Here is an 18,406-nt window from a genome sequence, read left to right as displayed (position 1 = left end):
CCCAAAAGTGAGAAAGATTATTACAAAGGAAGATTGGGTTCTCAGTCTTTTAAAAAGTCTTTAATCTTTGGACATATATTTTCTAAGTGTACCGTTGGCAATGATTTTACAATCATTTCTTCACATGAAATCAATCCATCATAGCTAGGGAGGAAAGTTAGCTATCGATTTTTCCTTATTGTGTCAACACACTTTGGCTAGGTTCCATCCGCCAATTAAAGCAGAGTATTTAGATTTAAGCTGATTTATCCCCATTGATTTCAATGGGATGGAACTGGATGAAAGCCAGTGCAACTGATTCGTGGGAACCTCAGGCTGCCTCGGACACAAAACCCACAGTGGCTCTTGCCAGAGAGGACAGCTGGCTACCGGCCACTTCCTAAGCTGGATTTGCAGTCCGAATGCAGAGAGGTGTTTGCAAGCAGCTGCTCTTTGCTAGTGAGAAATATGGCTCTTTTGGACTGGGCTCAGCCAGGCATGTCCGGCTTTGGATAGGGAGCACAAGGTCAACAGACATGAACAGCAGCTGACTCTCCTTGCCCCTTAGCTAAGGCAGCACTGTAACAACTTGGCCTTGTTTCTTGTGTTATGAATTGGGGGTGGGGAACAGGCTATATGCTAGAACACTCCTAACTCCTGGACCCAGCAAGTGTTAAAACATAAGCCAGACTAGCTTCCTGTTGAGGCGATAGCACGGGCAATGGGCCATTATGGGGAACAAAGGAAAGGGGTTCTGTGCAAGATGGCAAGTGGGTGGTGCCCCTCCCCCAACTCGTGGGTACTTAGAAGGACAAAGGCAGAGTGGAGGGCAGAGAGTTGTAGTGATGTGAACTAGAAGCAAAGCTGCAAGCTGGAAAGGGAGAGATGCAGAGAAATGATTGATTTCTGCTGGATGCCAAGGCTGTGGCTATGAGGAAAAACAATACCTTCTAGGGGTGTTGATGCTGGGAACCCCTCTATCGCAGGCTCAGGTTGTATATGTGTGTAAATAAACCATGTATCATAAAGACACCACAGTCTCTGCTGTGCCTCATTTCCAAAGGAAACATAAACCCTGGAAACTCTGGAATCCTGTGCCGCTCTGAGATTGGGGTGGCATGAAACACTGAGCTTCCAGAGATGTGTAGATCTTAAGCTGTTTCTCAGCACAGTTTGTTCAGTGTTTGGAGCCACATTTGCAGAATGTTTGTGTTTTAGCGCATTAAGGAACAGAAGCCAAGATGCTGTCTTGTAAGTTGGGGTGGAAGGGATGTAAGCTCAGCGGCAGAGCATCTGCCTGCATGCAAAAGGTCCCAGGTTCAATCCCTGGCATCTCCAGGTAGAGCTTGGAGAGCATCCCTGCCTGAAACCCTGGAGAGCTGCAGCCAATCAGTGCAGACACTCCTGAGTTAGATGGACCCAATGGTCAGACTCTCAAAGGCAGACTCCTATTTCCTAGGTTTGGCAGCAGAGACGGGCTTTCAGAAGAAATGCTGCTGCTGCAGGGCATTTTAACCCAGTGGGTCCCTATTCTACTAAAATACCCAGTCTCTACTCAGGAGCCAGCCTCACCCAGGACTCTAAACTTTGCCCCTTTTCCTGTAGCAGGAAGCACAGGATGCATCTCCCAACCAGCCCAAGGAGGAAGGAAGCAGAAACCGGAGCCTTTGAAAGAAACTGCAGCCTTGGATACAATAGGAGTATTTAGGAGGAGCGCATTAGCTGATTTATAAAGCTGGGAGAGGTAATGGTAGCAAGAGCATTTTGCAAACACGCTTGTGGCACACCTGTGTCCATCTATCTGCAAGAGCAGTGCCCACATGGCTCTGCAATGCCCAGAGCAAAAGACCGGAGATCTCTCTCTAGCACTGGGCCCAGAGACAGAATGCAGCAAAGTGGCTTCCCGTCCATCCCTTTTCCTGAGCCAGGGCAGCTCAAGGGTCCTACTGGGGAGGTCACAGCTTCTTAAAATCCTCCAGTGCCATTCTAGCCGCATTGCGCCCCGCCGCTCCCATGACACCTCCTCCTGGGAAGAAAAGGGAGATGTTGCAAGAAGAGGGTGGGCAGCTTAACTGGGTCCACAGCCAGCAAGCCAAAGGGTAGAACTCTTGTGGGTATTTGCCACTGGGAATCATTGAACCCAGTTCACTCACCCCCTAGCAGGGCAGGAATAGGAAGGGACCAAAATTCCTCACAGCAAGACCCCAGAGAAGGGAGAGCACCTCCTTTTGTTCCCCTTCTTAGCTGTGTCGTAAGAAAGCATTCAAACAACCTAATAATGCCCCACAGAGAAGATTCACAATCCAGTCCCAAGCCAGCGTTAGCCAGGAGGGAGGAGGCTGAAGACGAGGCAGGGAATGTCTCCAATTATCCTTCCAGACACCAAAAGCTCTACCTATCCCAGGCAGACCCAAGCCAAAGCCACTGACATAGCACATAAAATGTGTGCTTGCATTTGATGTACATGTTGAATTTTGCTTGTTTTGTTTTAAATAGAAGCTATGGGGGAGAGGGTCAGCGGTGTTAACCCTTTCTCCTGTCACAGTGAAAAACCCCTTCTCCTTGAGGTGAAGTAAAAGAGAGGAGAGGAGGGATTTCATTGGGATTTGCAGCACAGGGTAAAAGGTTAGCACAGACAAATGTCTGCCCTTTACAGCAGGGGTGGGAAACCTCTTTGAGCCCAACCTTCTGAGGAGGGTCACATTCCTAGAGTGGGCGGGGCAAAAAGATGAAGTGGGCGGGGCAAAAGGCAAACCTGAAACGTAAAGAAATACACTGAAAAATTAAACAAGCAGGCAGGATATTTAAGAGTAAAAAAAAACCCAGCAGTTTCCACCCACTCCAGGGTGGGGCACCCATGGAGTGCCCCCTCTCTCTTGTCCTTGGGCAAAGAAGGCCTTCTGCTGCTCTCCCCAGAGGCACAGCCTGAGACCCGGCTCTAGAGACACCTTAGAGGAGCATGGCAAACTGCATCCAGCAATGCTGCATCCAGTGGGCTTTTAGGAAAATGTGGACCAGGAATGCAACCAGATGCCCCACCCTCCTCCCTGGTCCTCTCTAGCCATCCCCTTCCCACCGAGGCCAGGCTCTCTCCCTCATTGTTGCTGCCCCTGCCAGATACGTACCAGGATGGGCGCCACTTCCACAGAGGTAGAGGCCTCCCACTGGAGATCGGTAGCTGGAATAGGAAGGCACTGGCCGGGCAAAATACAGCTGGTCCAGAGACATCGCTCCATGGAATATGTTCTGAAAACCAGAGGCAGCATCAGACAAGGTAGCTGGGAAGCAGCAGTGCCCTATCTCTGCTTCCCAGTACAAAAGGAGTCGAGAAGTGGAGGCTGGGAGATGGGAGGCAGCTGGGACAGACGTCTGTGTGGGTGTTAAAACTCATCTGCAACATCTAAGCCGTATCAGCCAATTTGGAGAGGTTGCCCTGGAAGGGCATGGCAAGGCAAAGCTGGGCAGGAGAGTCTATGGACAGAGATTCTCAGCCAATACATACCCCACCAGGTAGGCCAAAGATCCGCTCAAGGTCTGGAGGCGTCAGGACATCCCTGCCAACAACAGAGGCCTTGAACCCAGGGGCGTAGGCTTCAACACAATCAAAGACTACAAGGGGAAGAGATGCCACATGGGAAAGACTGAGAGTTGCCTCAAGGAAGGCTAAGTATTAGTCACCCAGGATCCACACACCCCAAACAAACACCTGGTTTTCTGACAGGGATTGAACTGGAATTTCAGCACCCAAGAGTCACTAAGACTAGACAATCACACTTAGGCACCATGGAGAAATCCCTTCTCAGCTGACCCTGGGCATTGGTCTCCAGCCACCCCTGAGACTCATGGAAGACCAGTGGGCAACATCTAGACCCAGAGAAGATTGTGCTACACAGTTTTAAGCAGGAGGGTTCTCTCCCCAAAGAGAAGGGGTGCAAAGCATAGGGTAGAAGGGTGTGCAAATGGGAGACATGGCCCAATGGAGTAAGGTTTGGGGTGGTGGTAAGCCTTCCCAAGAATGGAAAATTCTCCCCTTTCTTGAGAGGCAGCGCAAAACCACCATTGCTCCTGCCAGTCCTCCGTGCAATGGCTGTACCTCGGTCAGCATAGTCCTCACGCTCACGGTCGTCCCATTGCTTCCCTCCGGCCAGTGTGTAGGGGGTGTACTGAGTGAAGAGAGAGACCACGTGGCAGCCCGGCGGAGCCAGTGTGGGGTCCAGGGCAGACGGGATGCACAGTTCAATCATGGGCCTGGAACGTCAGAGAGAGGCCAAGCAGGAACCCTTGGGGTCAAGTCCAGAAGAACCTTAGTGCAGCTGCTTCAGCCCTACTGAACTTTTCATCTAGCACCAGCAAGGCTTCCAGCAGTGACTCTACTCTGGCTGTAGACCTGCAGGTATCGCAAAATGCAGGGCTGGATATTGTGGATGTTGCTGGACTCTCCCACCAACCCTGACTACTGGCCATGCTGGCTGAAGATGATGGGAGTTGGAGTCCAGCAATTTCTGGAGGGCCACCATCACTGTTGCAGTAGAAGGGGATGTAAGGGGGACACATATTTAGAAAAGAAGATGGCCACAAGCCTGGAAATAACTAATTGAAAAGACCCGTAGTATGTAGAGTGATAACAATGCAGGACAATGCTGCATACTTCCTACTTGCTTGGTGCTGATCTTGCAAAAATAAAAAAAGTTATTGAGCAATGGTTATTCCCATAAACTAATACAGTAAACGTTGAGGAGGGAATCACTGTATTTGTGACAGATGTGGCCCAGGGCTTGGGAGTGTTGAATCTGAAAGATGCAGCTTTCCATTTTCCAGCTTAATCTAACATGTTGTTAAGAACACGATGCTTAAAGCCCAAGGATGCAATTCTATGCACATATGTCTAGGAGTAAGTAAAATTAAGCTCAGTGGAACTGAGCATGCACGCATGTTTATTTGTTTTCTGTACAATGGACACTATAAGAGGTTGAACTCCAAGGTGAACTGCAAGAGGGAATGTAATTTATATTCTGCTCTTAAAGGGCTGAACAAATGATAATAACCAGAGCGACACGGGGGGGGGGGGGCGGGGTGTGTGCAGACACCTAGCAGAGCCTTTTGCTGTTTCAGGGAGTTTGCAATGGAAGGCAGAGCAGAACGGTTGCCAAAAGCCGGCGATGCAGGAGGTGCATCTAAATGAAAGTGTCTGCCCTGCACTCGTCCCTGGGGCAGATGGCTGGCAGACACTCCAGCGTCTAAAACAGCTAATTGTGTGTGTAGGAAACAGTGCTTCCCAAAGCACACACAGGATTATAAATATGTTGGAGAAGAACTTGACAATATCCATTTGTTTTTCGAGAAGAGGAGTTTTATCTCATTAGACCAGGATCGTATCATGGTAAGGTCTTGAGACTAGGAACTATGCCAGAACGAGGCTGCTGTGAGCAATGTGGGTTTCTGCAGCGGTCAGCTCTCCTCTGCAATTTTTACATTTTCTCTCCCTTCTTACAACTGATCTCCGCTTGGGCTTTGGCAACAACGAGGGAGACAAATCTGGGCTCTTCTGATTCGCAAACAAGTGCAGTGTTAGGAAACAGGACATGAGGCCCTGGGTCACTCAGGGGACTTGCCTGGCAGGGCTTTACAGATGCAAGCAAGCAGCAACCAGGGTCCACTCACAGCTGTTTGACACAAGACAAGAGCCCCTTGTAACTCAGTTTTAAGCACACTCTTTCCCTTAGCTGTTCTTGTTCCTTGGCTAGGATGGGGCCAATTTTAGCCAAAGGATTCCCCATCCTGCCCACCTGTGCCAGTCAGTCCTTGCAGGGATTAGCATTCCCACTCATACCTGCTTGACGGTCTCCCCTGGCAGGCGTCCTCAAAGGCCTGGTGCAAGAGCTGTATGTCTTCACAGTTGAGGTGGATGGAGCACTGGTGATGGGGCAAGGGGCAGCCATCCCTGGCATTGGGGGCCGCTCGGAAATCAGGCAACCGATCCACAGCCACTGTGGACAGAAGGAACAGAGGGTGAGGCTGGACAGGGGTGATGTCAGGGGAGGAGCAAAGTCTTTTGTGCTAAGCCCCACAACTCCCACTTATTCCCCCTCATTTTCAATACTTGGACTAATGCAATGCGCTCTGCGTGGGGCTACCTTTGAAGGTGACCTGGAAACTACAATTAATCCAGAATATGGCAGCTAGATTGGTGACTGAGAGTGGCCGCCGAGACCACATAACACTGGACTTGAAAGACCTACATTGGCTCCCAGGACGTTTCCAAGCACAATTCAAAGTGTCGGTGCTGACCTTCAAAGCCCTAAACGGTCTTGGCCCAGTATACCTGAAGGAGTGTCTCCACCCCCATCGTTCAGCCCAGACACTGAGGTCCAGCTCTGAGGGCCTTCTGGGGGTTCCTTCACTGCAAGAATTCTCAGTAGTGGCGCCCGCCCTGTGGAACGCCTCCCATCCAATGTCAAGGAAATAAACAACTATCTGACTTTTAGAAGACATCTGAAAGCAGCCCTGTTTAGAGAAGTTTTTAATGTTTGATCTTTTATCGTGTTTTTAATATTCTGTTGGGAGCTGCCCAGAGTGGCTGGGGAAACCCAGCCAGATGGGCGGGGTATAAATAATAAATTATTATTACTTTTCTTTCAGGCCACCTGGGACTCTGCGCGGTGCGGTGCCAGTGAGACCCCAGCCACTCATGATCTTCATTCTGGCTGGGCAAAAACAAGAAGGATGTAAAGTAAGGCTGAGGGTGCATTCTGGGAAGAGTCCCAAGGCACTTGAGGGCCTGCAATTCCCCACCCCTGCTCTGCCTCCACGCGCATTTGTGTGGTGGACCTGCTTCCAAGTTCTAAAAGCAATGTCCCCATTTCCAAATAAAGCACAAACACCCTCTGTGGTGTCAGAGTGGCATGCCTTTTGGTGCAAGAGGGAGGTGCACTTTTTAGCACATTGCACCTAATTTATTATAGTGCGTCCGGGTGCAGCTGCATGAACTCATTGTTATTTTATAGCCAAGTGGTATTTGGATTTATTAACAGCCTCTTCAGGAAAGCGGGAAAGAGCAGGCAGGCCAGTCATCTGTGAGAAGGGGAGCATCCAGTCCCTCTGCCCTGGCTGGATATATGCCCCCTGCCACCAACACACTATCAGCAAGGAAACAGCAGGGGAAGGGGCGGGGAAGGCTACCAACCACTTCTTTGATTATTAAGAGGTTTTAGGAGAAAGCTGCATAAATATTCATGGGGAGGGGAGAGCAGGGTGAACCCAGGGCTCTTATGGAAGAGAAAATGGGAGCCCTGGAGTCTTGTTTCCCCAATTCTTCCCTCTATTCTCCCAGCAGCCAGCCTGGGCATTTTATTGGGAAGACTTAGACCACATCATTTTGTTTCCAGTCACCACCACCCTTCTTGCCCTTGGAAGCCTTGCGAGTGCTGCGGGGGGGGGGGGGGGGACCCTGAGCAACGTCAGGGAAAGGGGTGTTTCTAGGACTAAGGTGAAACTGATGCCCCCTTGGTATGTTTGCTATTGAATGCTGCATGTTGTTTAAGCAATCTTGTTATATTTATTGTATCAAAACACATTTTTAAAAAAATGTTATTACATTTGCTCTTGTTTTGCTGTTGTGATGAAATTGTTTTTGTAGTGTTTGCTTGAAATGCATTCCTGTTTTCTTTGTTATTATCCGCTTTGAGCATGATTTTGGGCGGGGGGCAGGCGGAGGGAAGAGACATACAAAAGAATGAACCTGCTCCTTGAAACCTTCTTGAAAAACCACCCATTAGTAGTGTTACTGCTCCCTCTGCTGGCCACACATGGTGCTGCTGGCCTCACTTGATCACAAGGTCCATGTTTGCATCTACTGCCCTTGGGCAAGACATTGAAAGACTTCCGTTCTCTTCCACATGTAAATGCTCACGTTCTTCATCCACAGGGTGACTCTTCTCCTGCCTGCTGTTTGCAGGACCATGGAAGTGCAGAACCTTTGCATGTAAGCATCTGGCTCACTTTGCCTCCATGAAATACTCACCATTGATCTTGGTGACTGGAGAGCGTGAGTCAAACTGGGAGATTCTCTGGACAAATTCTGGGGGCAGCTGCTCCTAGAGAGAAGAGCCAGACACATAATGAGAATCCTGTGGATATAGTTTGGTATCTGGAAGAAAACTGGAGGTTAAACTGCGCTCTCTCTCTCTCTCTCACTCTCTCTCTCTCTCTCTCTCACACACACACACACACACACACATACACACTTTCTAACAGCTGGTAATCAGTCCCCCAAAGGGGTGTTGCTGTCCTAGCATCCTGGGCAGCCAGTTCATTGCCTCTGATTCCAATGCTAATGCCAATAATAATAATAATAATAATAAATAATATAGTTCAACATTTCACACACAAACACATTATATAATTTTTTAATTAAATTTTCTGTTTTACAATTTAAAGTACTAAAGTACTGATTTTTACATCCTTAAGATATCAATGACTTCCCTTTTTCTCTTTCCATGGTTCATTCTGCATATCATAAATCCCTGCATATTTTACAAAAACTATACCATTCAGTATTCCATTACTACATCCATCAAAACTTATCTACACTGTTGAAATTATCTTAATGCTGCCAGCATTTTCAGCTGTACACAGCTATTTTCCATATATTAAATAAACACTTTCCAATCTTCTCTAAACGTATGTTATTCTTGTTCTCCTATCCCATATGTTAAGTCTGCAAGCTGCACATATTCTGTCAATTTAAGTTGCCCTTCTTCTTTGGTTGGGACCTTGCTCATTTTCCATTTTGGGGCTAACAAAACATGGGCCGCAGTAGTGGCATACATAAATAACCTTTTTTGACACCTGGGAATTTCAGTCTGAATTATCCCCAACAGAAAAGATACTGGGTTGTTGTTTTTTTGGAAAAGTACTTTTGAACATTTTTTTCAATTCATTATTTATCATTTTCCAATACTTTTTTACCCTTTTACAAGTCCACCAATAATAATAATAATAATAATACATTTCTTGCACCCCCCCCATCTGACTGGGTTGCCCCAGCCACTATGGGCGGCTTCCAATGAAGTATAAAGGAACACACCAAAACATCAAACATTAAAAGCTAATAATAGTAATCTACCTATGAAGGCAGCACTCCCAGACAGTACCTCCCCGCCCCCTGAACACAGCAGACCAGAGAGCCCTGAAGTGTTTTTAAGGTAGGGTGGCTCAAAGTGGTCCAATATTAGAGTAAACATTAAATTTGAGAGGGTTTCCAGCTGTACTGAAAATGCATAGTTCATTGCTATTATGGAAGAGTAGGAGAAACCAGAAGCACACTGTTTGGGGCTCAGCTTCTTCACTCTCATCCTCAACTCTCCCTCCCTCTCTCTCCATGCTTTCAGTCTCTGGTCAGCTCAGTTCCTCCTTTCACAGCAACACTCTGGTTTGCCGGTACAGAAAGCAAGACAGTGCAACTGGCTACTGAGTTGTAGAAACTGGGCTTTCACAGTTAGCCTGGACCAGAACAGCAGGATATTTTGCTCGATCATTCCTAGGTGAGGGCTCAGCCTTAAAGGGGGTGCCTCTGCTCCCCACTCTTCTAGGGTATCTGTAATAAACTGGCATTGTTCCTCAAGGACCAGAGGGCAAATAGACCTACCTTACATCCTTTGCAAGCTCTGGGCATCCTGCTGCTTGATAGGAAAAAGCAAGGCTAGTGGACAAGTCTGGAGAATCCCCCCAAGGCTTCCCATGCTATGCCAAGGAGGAGGACTCACCTGAGGAGTCAATTCCAGAAAGGTGAGCTGCGGAGATGCATTTGACAGGACCAGGCGGCTCTTCACTTCTGTTCCGTCCTGGAGGCAAACACCTTGCGCCTTCCCATCTGAGCTCAGAAGAATCTGGGCAACAGCCTGCAGGGTTGAGAAGAGGGAGAAGTAACTGAGAGTATAAATGCGTCCGTGGAGAAAGCTAATTCTCACCTGCCCCATATCAACAAGATACCAGCAGGGGTAGGAAGGACCCCGGCTTCAGCTTCTCATCCTCCCCACCAAAATCTCCAGGGATGCCAACATCACTGTCATTTTGGAGGGTGTCATTTTGCCTCTGTCTTCTGCTGCATGCCAAACGTGGCATCCCATTGGGACCAAGCGATTGCATTCACTGCTCCAGGAAAATCACTAGGGCGTTTTGTGGACCAGAGCCTGCTGAAGCACACTTCACAGAGAGGTTCGCCTCTATCCATTTGGGTCTGAATAGAGACAATGATTTCCTGTCCCGCTGCAGACGTTAATTAACTCAGCTTTGCAGAGTTTTGTCACCTCTCACTGCAGTTGCAAACAGGCACTGCACTGACTCTGTGTGCATTCTGGCTATAATTGCATTGCTTCTGCCTGCACTTTTTCTGCTTTTAATTTCCCTCTGGCCTCGCTGCTTTCAAGGCTCTTGCCTTCATTTGTAAATATGTATGTCGCTGTGACTGAGGATTAGGCTTTGTGCATCTGATAAAGTGGACTCTGGTCCAGAAAAGCCTTTGCCAGACTTGTTCATCTTTAAGGTGCCACAAAACTCTAGGTTGTTTTTGCTGCCACACAGACGAACACAGCTACCCCTCTGGGAATTGTGCCAGGATAACTTCTTTCCCCTGTGCCATCCCATTATGTCAGTATCCCTCGCACTGCACTGCTTGCCCTTCACTGGATCCACCCACCTTCTCCGTGAAGATCTCAGCCCCGAGTGCAGTTGCAGCATTGGCCAGGGCCTGGGAAAGTGCTCCCATGCCCCCAGCAACATAGCCCCAGGCCCCCTGGCGCCCCTCCAGCTCACCCATCACATGGTGCAGCAGCACATACCTACGAGAAAGACCAAGAGTTAGGGGCTGCCACAGGCAGGGCTCCGAGCTCCCAGAGCATGGCAAAAGACGCAGCATCTCCCCAGCAGAAACTGGCCAGGCGTGCTTGACAGGCTTGGCGCCATTTCAGCTTTCTTTACCTCCTGCTTGCATTCATCTAAGCAGGGTTCTGTTACAATGCATGGCACTTTCCCCTTCGTGCACGTTGTTATCATTAATGGCTTTATTTATTACAATATTTAATGCCCTACATTTTCAGTCCCGAAGGACCGACAAAAAAATTAAAAGCCTGGGGCGGAATTCAAAGCAGCGCTAAGGAGATCGCTCTGTCGGCGCAAGCATTTCTGCTTGTCTGATGGAACAATCTCCTCTCTCCTCCCAGAGAGGGGGTGGTTCTCCTGATCAGCCAGAGCTGATGGGAAGGTGGGGGGGGGGGGGGACAGGGAAGGAACAAAAGGTAAGAGTGCAAGAAGCACCTGAAGAAGAAGAAGAGTTTGGATTTGATATCCCGCTTTATCACTACCCAAAGGAGTCTCAAAGCAGCTAACATTCTCCTTTCTCTTCCTCCCCCACAACAAACACTCTGTGAGGTGAGTGGGGTTGAGAGACTTCAAAGAAGTGTGACTAGCCCAAGGTCACCCAGCAGCTGCATGTGGAGGAGCGGAGACGCGAACCTGGCTCACCAGATTACGAGTCTACCGCTCTTAACCACTACACCACACTGGCTCTCTGCTAGGCTAGACCAGACCACTGGCCATCTAGTCCAGCATCCCCAATGCCTTTGGGAATCCTACAAGCAGGACCTGGGCACAACAGCACTGGGAAGGTGGGGAGTCCCATTGTGCTGGCGGGACTCATTGTGCTGCCTTCTGCTAGTGCAGCTAGTTAGTTGAACCTGGCCCACGAAGTTCTTAAGTAAGGAATAACTCATCTCTGCTTGTGTTGAGCACTGCCCATCTGCAGACCTCTGATGGCTCTGGTGGACAAGGGATGGGGAACCTGAGGCTCTTCAGATGTGGCTGGACCACAGCTCCCTTCATCCCCAACCTCTGACCACACCAGCTGGAACTGATGGGAGCTGGAGTCCAACAACATCTGGAGAGCCCCAGGTTCCCCACTTCTGCTCTGGGTATTCACATAAGCAACAGAGGCCAGGGCCAGACCTGAAACGGGGAGTGGGAAGGGTGTGCACAGAGGCAGGATGGGCAAAAACCAAAGGCTGTGTGCACCTGAAGAGAACCTTACCCACTGCCTGGTGTGTGCGGACCAGCCATGGCACCTATCACCGCATCTGTTGCCAGTGTTGCTTTCAGGGGCTCTGACTCAAACCACAAATCCAAGATCTGCAACAAGGTGAAAGAGGAACAGGCTCAGTATGCAACGTCTAAAGGAACCTGCCGATTGATTATAGAAGGAGCAGAAACCATTCTGATGAGAAGGAGGGATTCTGACTGGGTCATGAAGTGGTTTTTACCTTGGAAATGGGGGCCGTCAGAACCTGATAATATTGCGGAAGCTGTTTCCCCAGAGTAAAGCCTGGCAAAAAGGAAAACAGGGGTCCGGTGTAGTTCAAATACAGAGCCAGAGGTTAAAAAGCATCCCTGAACCTCTGTCAGTCCCTGACAAAAGGCTTAACCAGGTGAGCATTGCTTCTCCCGCTGGTCAGGCAAGCAGCTGAGCCAAGTCAAAGAATGAGCCTTGCTGGAACAAACAAATGGTCTATCAAATTCAGCATCACCTTTGTCACAGTGGACAACCAGATGTCTCTGAGAAGCCCTCACCCACAGTAACAGTAGCCCTCTGCCACTATTGCCCCTCCAAGCACACTGCCTGGGGGGTTGTTCCGGTTGTAAACAACCTGTGTTTAGAGCAACAAAGGACTGATAGAGAGATAATTGAAGGGTAGGGTTGAGAAACCTGCTAAACTTCAGACATCATTGAACTCTAATTCCCATCACGCCCAGGCACCATGACCAATGGGCAGGGATTATGGGCCCACAGGTTGCCCCATCACCAGCATAGAGTAACACATATAGAGGTTCTGACACACCGTCAACATCTGGGGTCTCCAATGTGGCACTCATGAGCACCACAGGAGCTACAGACACCCCCTGATGCCCGTCAATCTCCCTACTCCTCCCAATTTTTATTTTTTAACAACTGAGTGTTGCTTTCATCGGCTGTTTATTTAGGATACCCTTTTGAGGGGGGTGGGGCCTGCTGTTTTGGCTCGTATTTAGTTGTTTTAGTTGTTAGGGGAGTGCAATTTTTCCATTTGTTTGAAGGGTAAGGCTGCGCATTGCCAATTTCTCTTTTGTGAAATGGGTATTTTGTGGTGCCCATAACAGTTCCCTAGATTTCCAAATGTGTGTCTGAGACCAACAAGGTTAGCTACCCCAATTTACGTAGTTAGGTCAGAGGTTCAGTCGCACACACATACACACACAAAATGGCCCATGAGGGGAAATCCAGTGGGCACACATTCTTGATTTAAGGCCACCCTGAGGCCAAGAATGTTGATCTAGCCCCTCCATCCTTTACCTGCACGGATCAGGGCCCGTAAGCCTCGTAAGGCTCTGAGCTTCTGAAGAAGGGAGCCCTGGCTGAAACCAGCCACATCCAAAGGGCAGGTATCAAGAAGAGGGTCTATGGCTGACACCAAGCGGTTCATGAACGCCTCATACTTGGGAAAGGCCTACAAAGGAAAAAGAAAACTGTTGTATGCTGTTCTATCAGCCATGTCAAGAAGATTCTCTCAAGACAACAACTTCCATTTGCCAAGGGAATGTTTTCTCACAGGCCAGTCGTGAGTGTTTGGGGCCCAGTCAGTCCCTGCAGGTCTTTGGGCCCAGTTTCCTGTGCCCTGTGGCCCTGACTCATGCAACACTTTTGCCCAGGCCGATGCTACCATTAGGCAGAATGAGGAAGCTACCTAAGGCAGCTGATTTTAGCTGTCATGAAAGCAAATTATTTACTTTAATATTCAGAAGCAACTCACCAAGTGGGGTGGAGATGCTAGAATAGTCTCCCGGCAGGTGGGTTACAAGAAGTTGCAGGGAGGATGGTGCAAACACAATGGCGAAGCCAATCCAACACTCCTGCCAGTGTGTTTGCAATGTGCTGAGTTCCCTGCTGCCTCCCCGCTCCCCATCTTGGTAAGCGACAGCAACTCACCTGCTGGGAAGCTAGCACATTGATTTTGGCCCACCCAGCAAGCCGCTTCTATGATTATTACTATTGTATTTTTTACTGCCAGAGGGATGCTTTGGGCGATTTCCCTGCAGGGGCCAAAATTACTCGGCTGGGCGGGAGGCTGTGTTTGACCATTCCCCACTCCAGCAACAAAATGTCTTGGGCTGGGCCTGTTTCTCACCCCTCCATACCTGAGGAAGTTTTCCACACAATACCTGGGCATCCTTTACAGAGAACTGAGCAATCTGGCTCTGTGTGTCAGCCATGTTGTTCCCCAGCAGCAGTGAGCGGGGGGCTTTTCCGGCCTGAGCATCCTCCAGCAGCGGTGTGTAGGAATAAGGGTCACGCAGAAGCACTTTTAAACCATGTCTCTGGAAGACAGAAGGCAGCATGGGCTCTAGGCCTGGACACAGAACATGCTGAATTATCACACACATGAGGTGAGGCAGATACAGATATAAACCGCTGGGTCCTTGGATTTTAGGAGAGGCTTCACTGTCACAGGTCCACGGGCCTCAACCAAGACCAAGTTGTGAACACTGGCCTTAGAATTTGTGCCCATTGGTCATATCATTCAGAATTTTATGCACTGTGTCATCAGCCAATTAAGGCTGCAGTCCCACATGCACCTATCTAACTAGAAGCGAGCCCGGAATGTAGTGGGACTCGCTTCTGAACAAACATGGATAGGCTTGTACCACATGTCATCTCTCAACCTAAATGAATAAAAACCTCACCTTCTCAGCCTAAACCTAGTAACTGACAGCCTTTAGATTATAAGTATTTATCTACCTCAATGACAAATGGGATACCAAGACTGAGGGATGGAGAATGACTATTTCAGACTGTACAACTTGGGTGTCAGGGGTCCTCCAGTCAGAATGTGTATGAACCTGGTAGCTTAGTCATCCAAGCATATTAATTTATTAAAAGATGTAAGAGACAACGCCGACCAAAGAAGAATGGCAAACCAAGTTGACGGACTATGCCGAAATGGCAAAATTAACTGGGAAGCTCAGAAATCAAGAAGAAAAGACCTTTAAAAAACAATGGGAAAAGTTTATAATTTATTTACAAGACCACTGTAAGCAAGGTAAAACATTAGCAGGATTTTAATCACACTTGTAAAGTAACAGAAAATATGGATAATTTAGAAGGAATTTTTTTTGGATAAATACTGATATGCAGCTGTAAATATGATCATTAGGACCCATGGAGGGGTTGGGGGAAAGTCAGGAGGTTCAGAGTAAGCTCAATATTTGGATTTGGAATTGTTTTTGTTGTTGTTTGTTTATACTTTTTAAAAATTATTTTAAAAATTATTTTTAAAAAAATATTAAAAGATCATTAAAATATCAAAGTGGTTTGCCACAGTATTGATATATAACAACACGTATAAAATTAAAACCAGAGATCATTGAATTAATGATTATGGAAAGATGTATTTTTAATTGTCCACAGAATCCTAGTAGAATAGAGTAATTTTCAGTATGAGTTTAGAGGCCTCTGGCATAGGATTCTACAGGGCTGGGCCTATGCAGAAGAGTAGGAAGGTCAGGTGGTACCCGGTGAAGAAAATTTCTTGTCTCCCCCCCCCCCCCCCACTGTGTTGTTTTGTTTTGTTTTGTTTTCTTACAAAGGAATGTGGATTCTGGGCCTCTGATAACAAGTAGGCGACTACGGACAGATACTTAAATCTACAGGATGGATTGTGTTTTGGCTTGTGTTATTTTATTTATATTTATTGTTTATTTATTTAATAAAATTTGTTTTAAAAAACCTGCAAAGTGGTTTACCAAAACAAAAAACAAAAAAACACCACAGCAGTAAAATCAAGAAAAATTGGCTGCGTGCAAGGGGGCAAGGCGAAGGCAAGGCCTAATATACTCAGCCTAGTCTCATTTTCTTCACATAGGCCGACTTTCCAGGACCCGGGAAGCCCAGCGGAGGGTAGGGCAGTAGGATGGCTGCAGTGAATTGAAATTTCAGCCTTCACGACATAGGAAAATGGCCAAGTAAACAGCTATTTTCATGGAGAAGGGTCAAGATATTAACTGATATGCATGAAATTTCACTAATTTCCTGCATGTAGTAATCTACACTAATCCCCAGTGTAGTAAGATAAGACCTTCAGAGCAGGCATTTTTTTTTAAAAAAAAAGTTTTTTATGAACCACCCTAGTAGGGCAGTAATTGTTCCTTGATAATTTGTCACCCCCCTCCATGATGGCACCTGGGGCAGACTGCCCCCCCCCCTCTCTTTCCTACGCCTCTGGGCCTATGGTAGAACTATGACTGACTTCCTGGATTGAAATTGCTGGCTAAAGATTAAAAAGTGGGGAAAAGCAGAGTGAAAAGAGACTGCCCTGGTCTTTGTTACATGGTAACTTTGGATAATTGGGAAGATACAAGGTCTGTTCAGCAAATCAGAACTTTTTGTTTTTGGAAGGAAGGGAAGAGAATTTGGTAGGCGTTTAGCTTCAGGGGTGCCCAAAAAATGACAAGCAAAAATGGCCAGAAACCATGCAGGAACCCAGCAATTCCCACTGTCATTGTTCACCCTGCCCCACCAGCACAAGCAAACAGCCCATACCTTTAACTCCAGCTCTGCGTAAATCTGGGGTCTCAACAGACTGAGCAGGTAGGAGGCTCTGGAGAAGCGAAACCCTGTAGAACAGGACATGTCAGGTGCACTGAGGAGCAGCGATGGGATGCTGCCTGGAGAAGCTGGAGGGCAGCACCCGGGAAGCACAGCTCTTACCTGGGATAATCTCCTCGGTGACTGCTGCACCTCCCACAAGGTGTCTTCTCTCCAGCACAGCTGTCTTCAAACCACCTTTCTGCAGGTAGGCAGCCTGAAGATGCAAGGAGCATCCCCTTAGCCATGAAGAAGTCCCAGCTGCTTACCCCGTGCCTTTTGCTGAACTTAACAATCACCAGGCAAGAAGATGGTCTTCCCCAGATGACAAGCCAGGTAGGGACCAGCAGCCCCCTCCCTCCGAGCCAATCTCTTCCCAGAGGGCCAAAAGGCCTGACGCCATGTCCCCTCAGGAGTTCTCAGTACTCACAGCCACCAGTCCATTGTGTCCTGCAAAGAGACAAGATGAGCAGCTTTGATTTGGGCCACCTCCTCCTCCCACAATTTACTTGGCCACAATGCACTTCTTTTTTTTAAAGGCTTCTTTAAAGTTGTTCTTTTCCAAAACTGTGTCCCACAGTCTGAAGTGAAGCATGTTTACTCAGAAGTCAACCCTGCTGAGTTCACTGGAGCTTTCTCTCAAATAAATGGGCAATCCCAGCCACCCTTCCTCCAGTTTAAAGCGTCCTCCCTTTGCATAGCACCACCAAACCAGTAAGCCAGTATGTCCTGCTGGACCCAGACCTAAGGCACCAAGGTTGAAATCCCCACTTGGCCATGAAGCTCGCCTTGGGTCGGTCACTGCCTCTTGGCCTATCCTACCTCACAGGGTTGTTGTGGATGGGGAGAACCATGTATGCCACCTTGAGATCCTTGGAGAAAAAGCTGGGATATAAAGGCAATATAGATAGATGATAGATAGATAGATAGATAGATAGATAGATAGATAGAGAACCTGAGGCATCAGGTCAGTGGCCCATCCAGCAGACTGCCTCGACTGTGGAGGATGAGCATAGCCATCACAGCTAGATGCTTCGAACAAGTCTTTTCCTCCCTATATTTGGCCATTCGTCTTTCAAAACCAACCTTCTGCTCTTTTCCAGCCTAAGACCATTCTTTGCCCACTTACTCGCAATTCTTCTCCTGCAGGAAAGTTGGCTTTCCTCTTCCTCGTGGGAACCATTCATTAGCACGGGCCCCCCTGCTAGACCGCCCTGGGCATCTTGTTCGGGGGGGGGGCACGGAGTGACCCCCACTTTTATGTTTCCCGCCTGGACGCCGGGCCCTTGCTTTTTCTGCCAGAGCCACCCACCTGCCCCTATCACGACGGCGTCGTACTCCCGCTTCAGGGAGGCAGCAGCCCCGACGTGGCACCCTCTGCAGCCCCCCGGGATCCTCAGGAGAGCAGCAGCAGCAGCAGCGCGCAGCCACCGACGGGGCCTCGCGGCCATCATGACGCCTGGAAGGACTTTGCCATTCGCCTGGCGCTTCCAGTCCAGTCCCAGGGAGAAGGGGCGTGGGGCGGGGAGCTTGCAAGGAAGGAGGGGCCGAGAGGAAGAGGGAGGGCAGTGAACCGCCCCAAATGCAAAGGTCCGCAGGGAAAGGAGGAAGGAGAAGAGAGAAGGCGCGCGTTAAGTTTATACTGGGGGACACATGTGCTTTCCTGGGCTGCAAGTTGCAGCTGCCTTCATCCGATGCACGAAGAGGGGCCCTTATCTGGCCAAAGAGACATATGGAAAGAGTTGTGGGGAGTACTAAACT

The 18,406-nt window shown here is 48.5% G+C and overlaps 1 protein-coding gene across 2 annotated transcripts; it reads right to left on the bottom strand.

Moving 5' to 3' along the window:
- Window positions 1–38: 38 nt before the first annotated feature.
- Window positions 39–18,146, bottom strand: PYROXD2 (pyridine nucleotide-disulphide oxidoreductase domain 2). 2 transcript variants are annotated; one of them, XM_081005872.1, is made up of 16 exons: window positions 17,958–18,146; window positions 17,076–17,095; window positions 16,769–16,862; window positions 16,601–16,674; window positions 14,224–14,379; window positions 13,358–13,511; window positions 12,291–12,352; window positions 12,062–12,159; window positions 10,676–10,817; window positions 9,744–9,878; window positions 8,000–8,072; window positions 5,810–5,966; window positions 4,073–4,227; window positions 3,482–3,588; window positions 3,105–3,225; window positions 39–2,005 (listed from the first exon to the last, which is right to left on the bottom strand). In XM_081005872.1, the coding sequence occupies exons 1-16, from the start codon at window positions 18,097–18,099 to the stop codon at window positions 1,935–1,937; spliced, it is 1,761 nt and encodes a 586-aa protein (XP_080861998.1). In that variant the 5' UTR covers window positions 18,100–18,146; the 3' UTR covers window positions 39–1,934. The 2 variants fall into 2 exon arrangements, with proteins under 2 accessions (XP_080861998.1, XP_080861999.1); XM_081005873.1 differs by lacking the exon at window positions 14,224–14,379.
- Between the last annotated feature and the right edge of the window lie 260 nt (window positions 18,147–18,406).

Source organism: Podarcis pityusensis, assembly GCF_964106645.2.
Source record: "Podarcis pityusensis genome assembly, chromosome: 5".
Classification (NCBI taxonomy): Eukaryota; Metazoa; Chordata; class Lepidosauria; order Squamata; family Lacertidae; genus Podarcis; species Podarcis pityusensis.
This window is presented reverse-complemented; position numbering and strand designations above follow the sequence as displayed.

Bases quoted from the DNA above. Each gene is read 5' to 3' on its own strand.
- PYROXD2 (XM_081005872.1), bottom strand. From the start codon at position 18,099: ATGATGGCCGCGAGGCCCCGTCGGTGGCTGCGCGCTGCTGCTGCTGCT. The intron at 17,096-17,957 runs GTGGGTGGCTCT...GTCTCTTTGCAG, and splicing joins CGCCGTCGTGATAGGGGCAG to GACACAATGGACTGGTGGCT. The intron at 8,073-9,743 runs GTGAGTCCTCCT...TCTTCTCTCTAG, and splicing joins TTCTGGAATTGACTCCTCAG to GAGCAGCTGCCCCCAGAATT.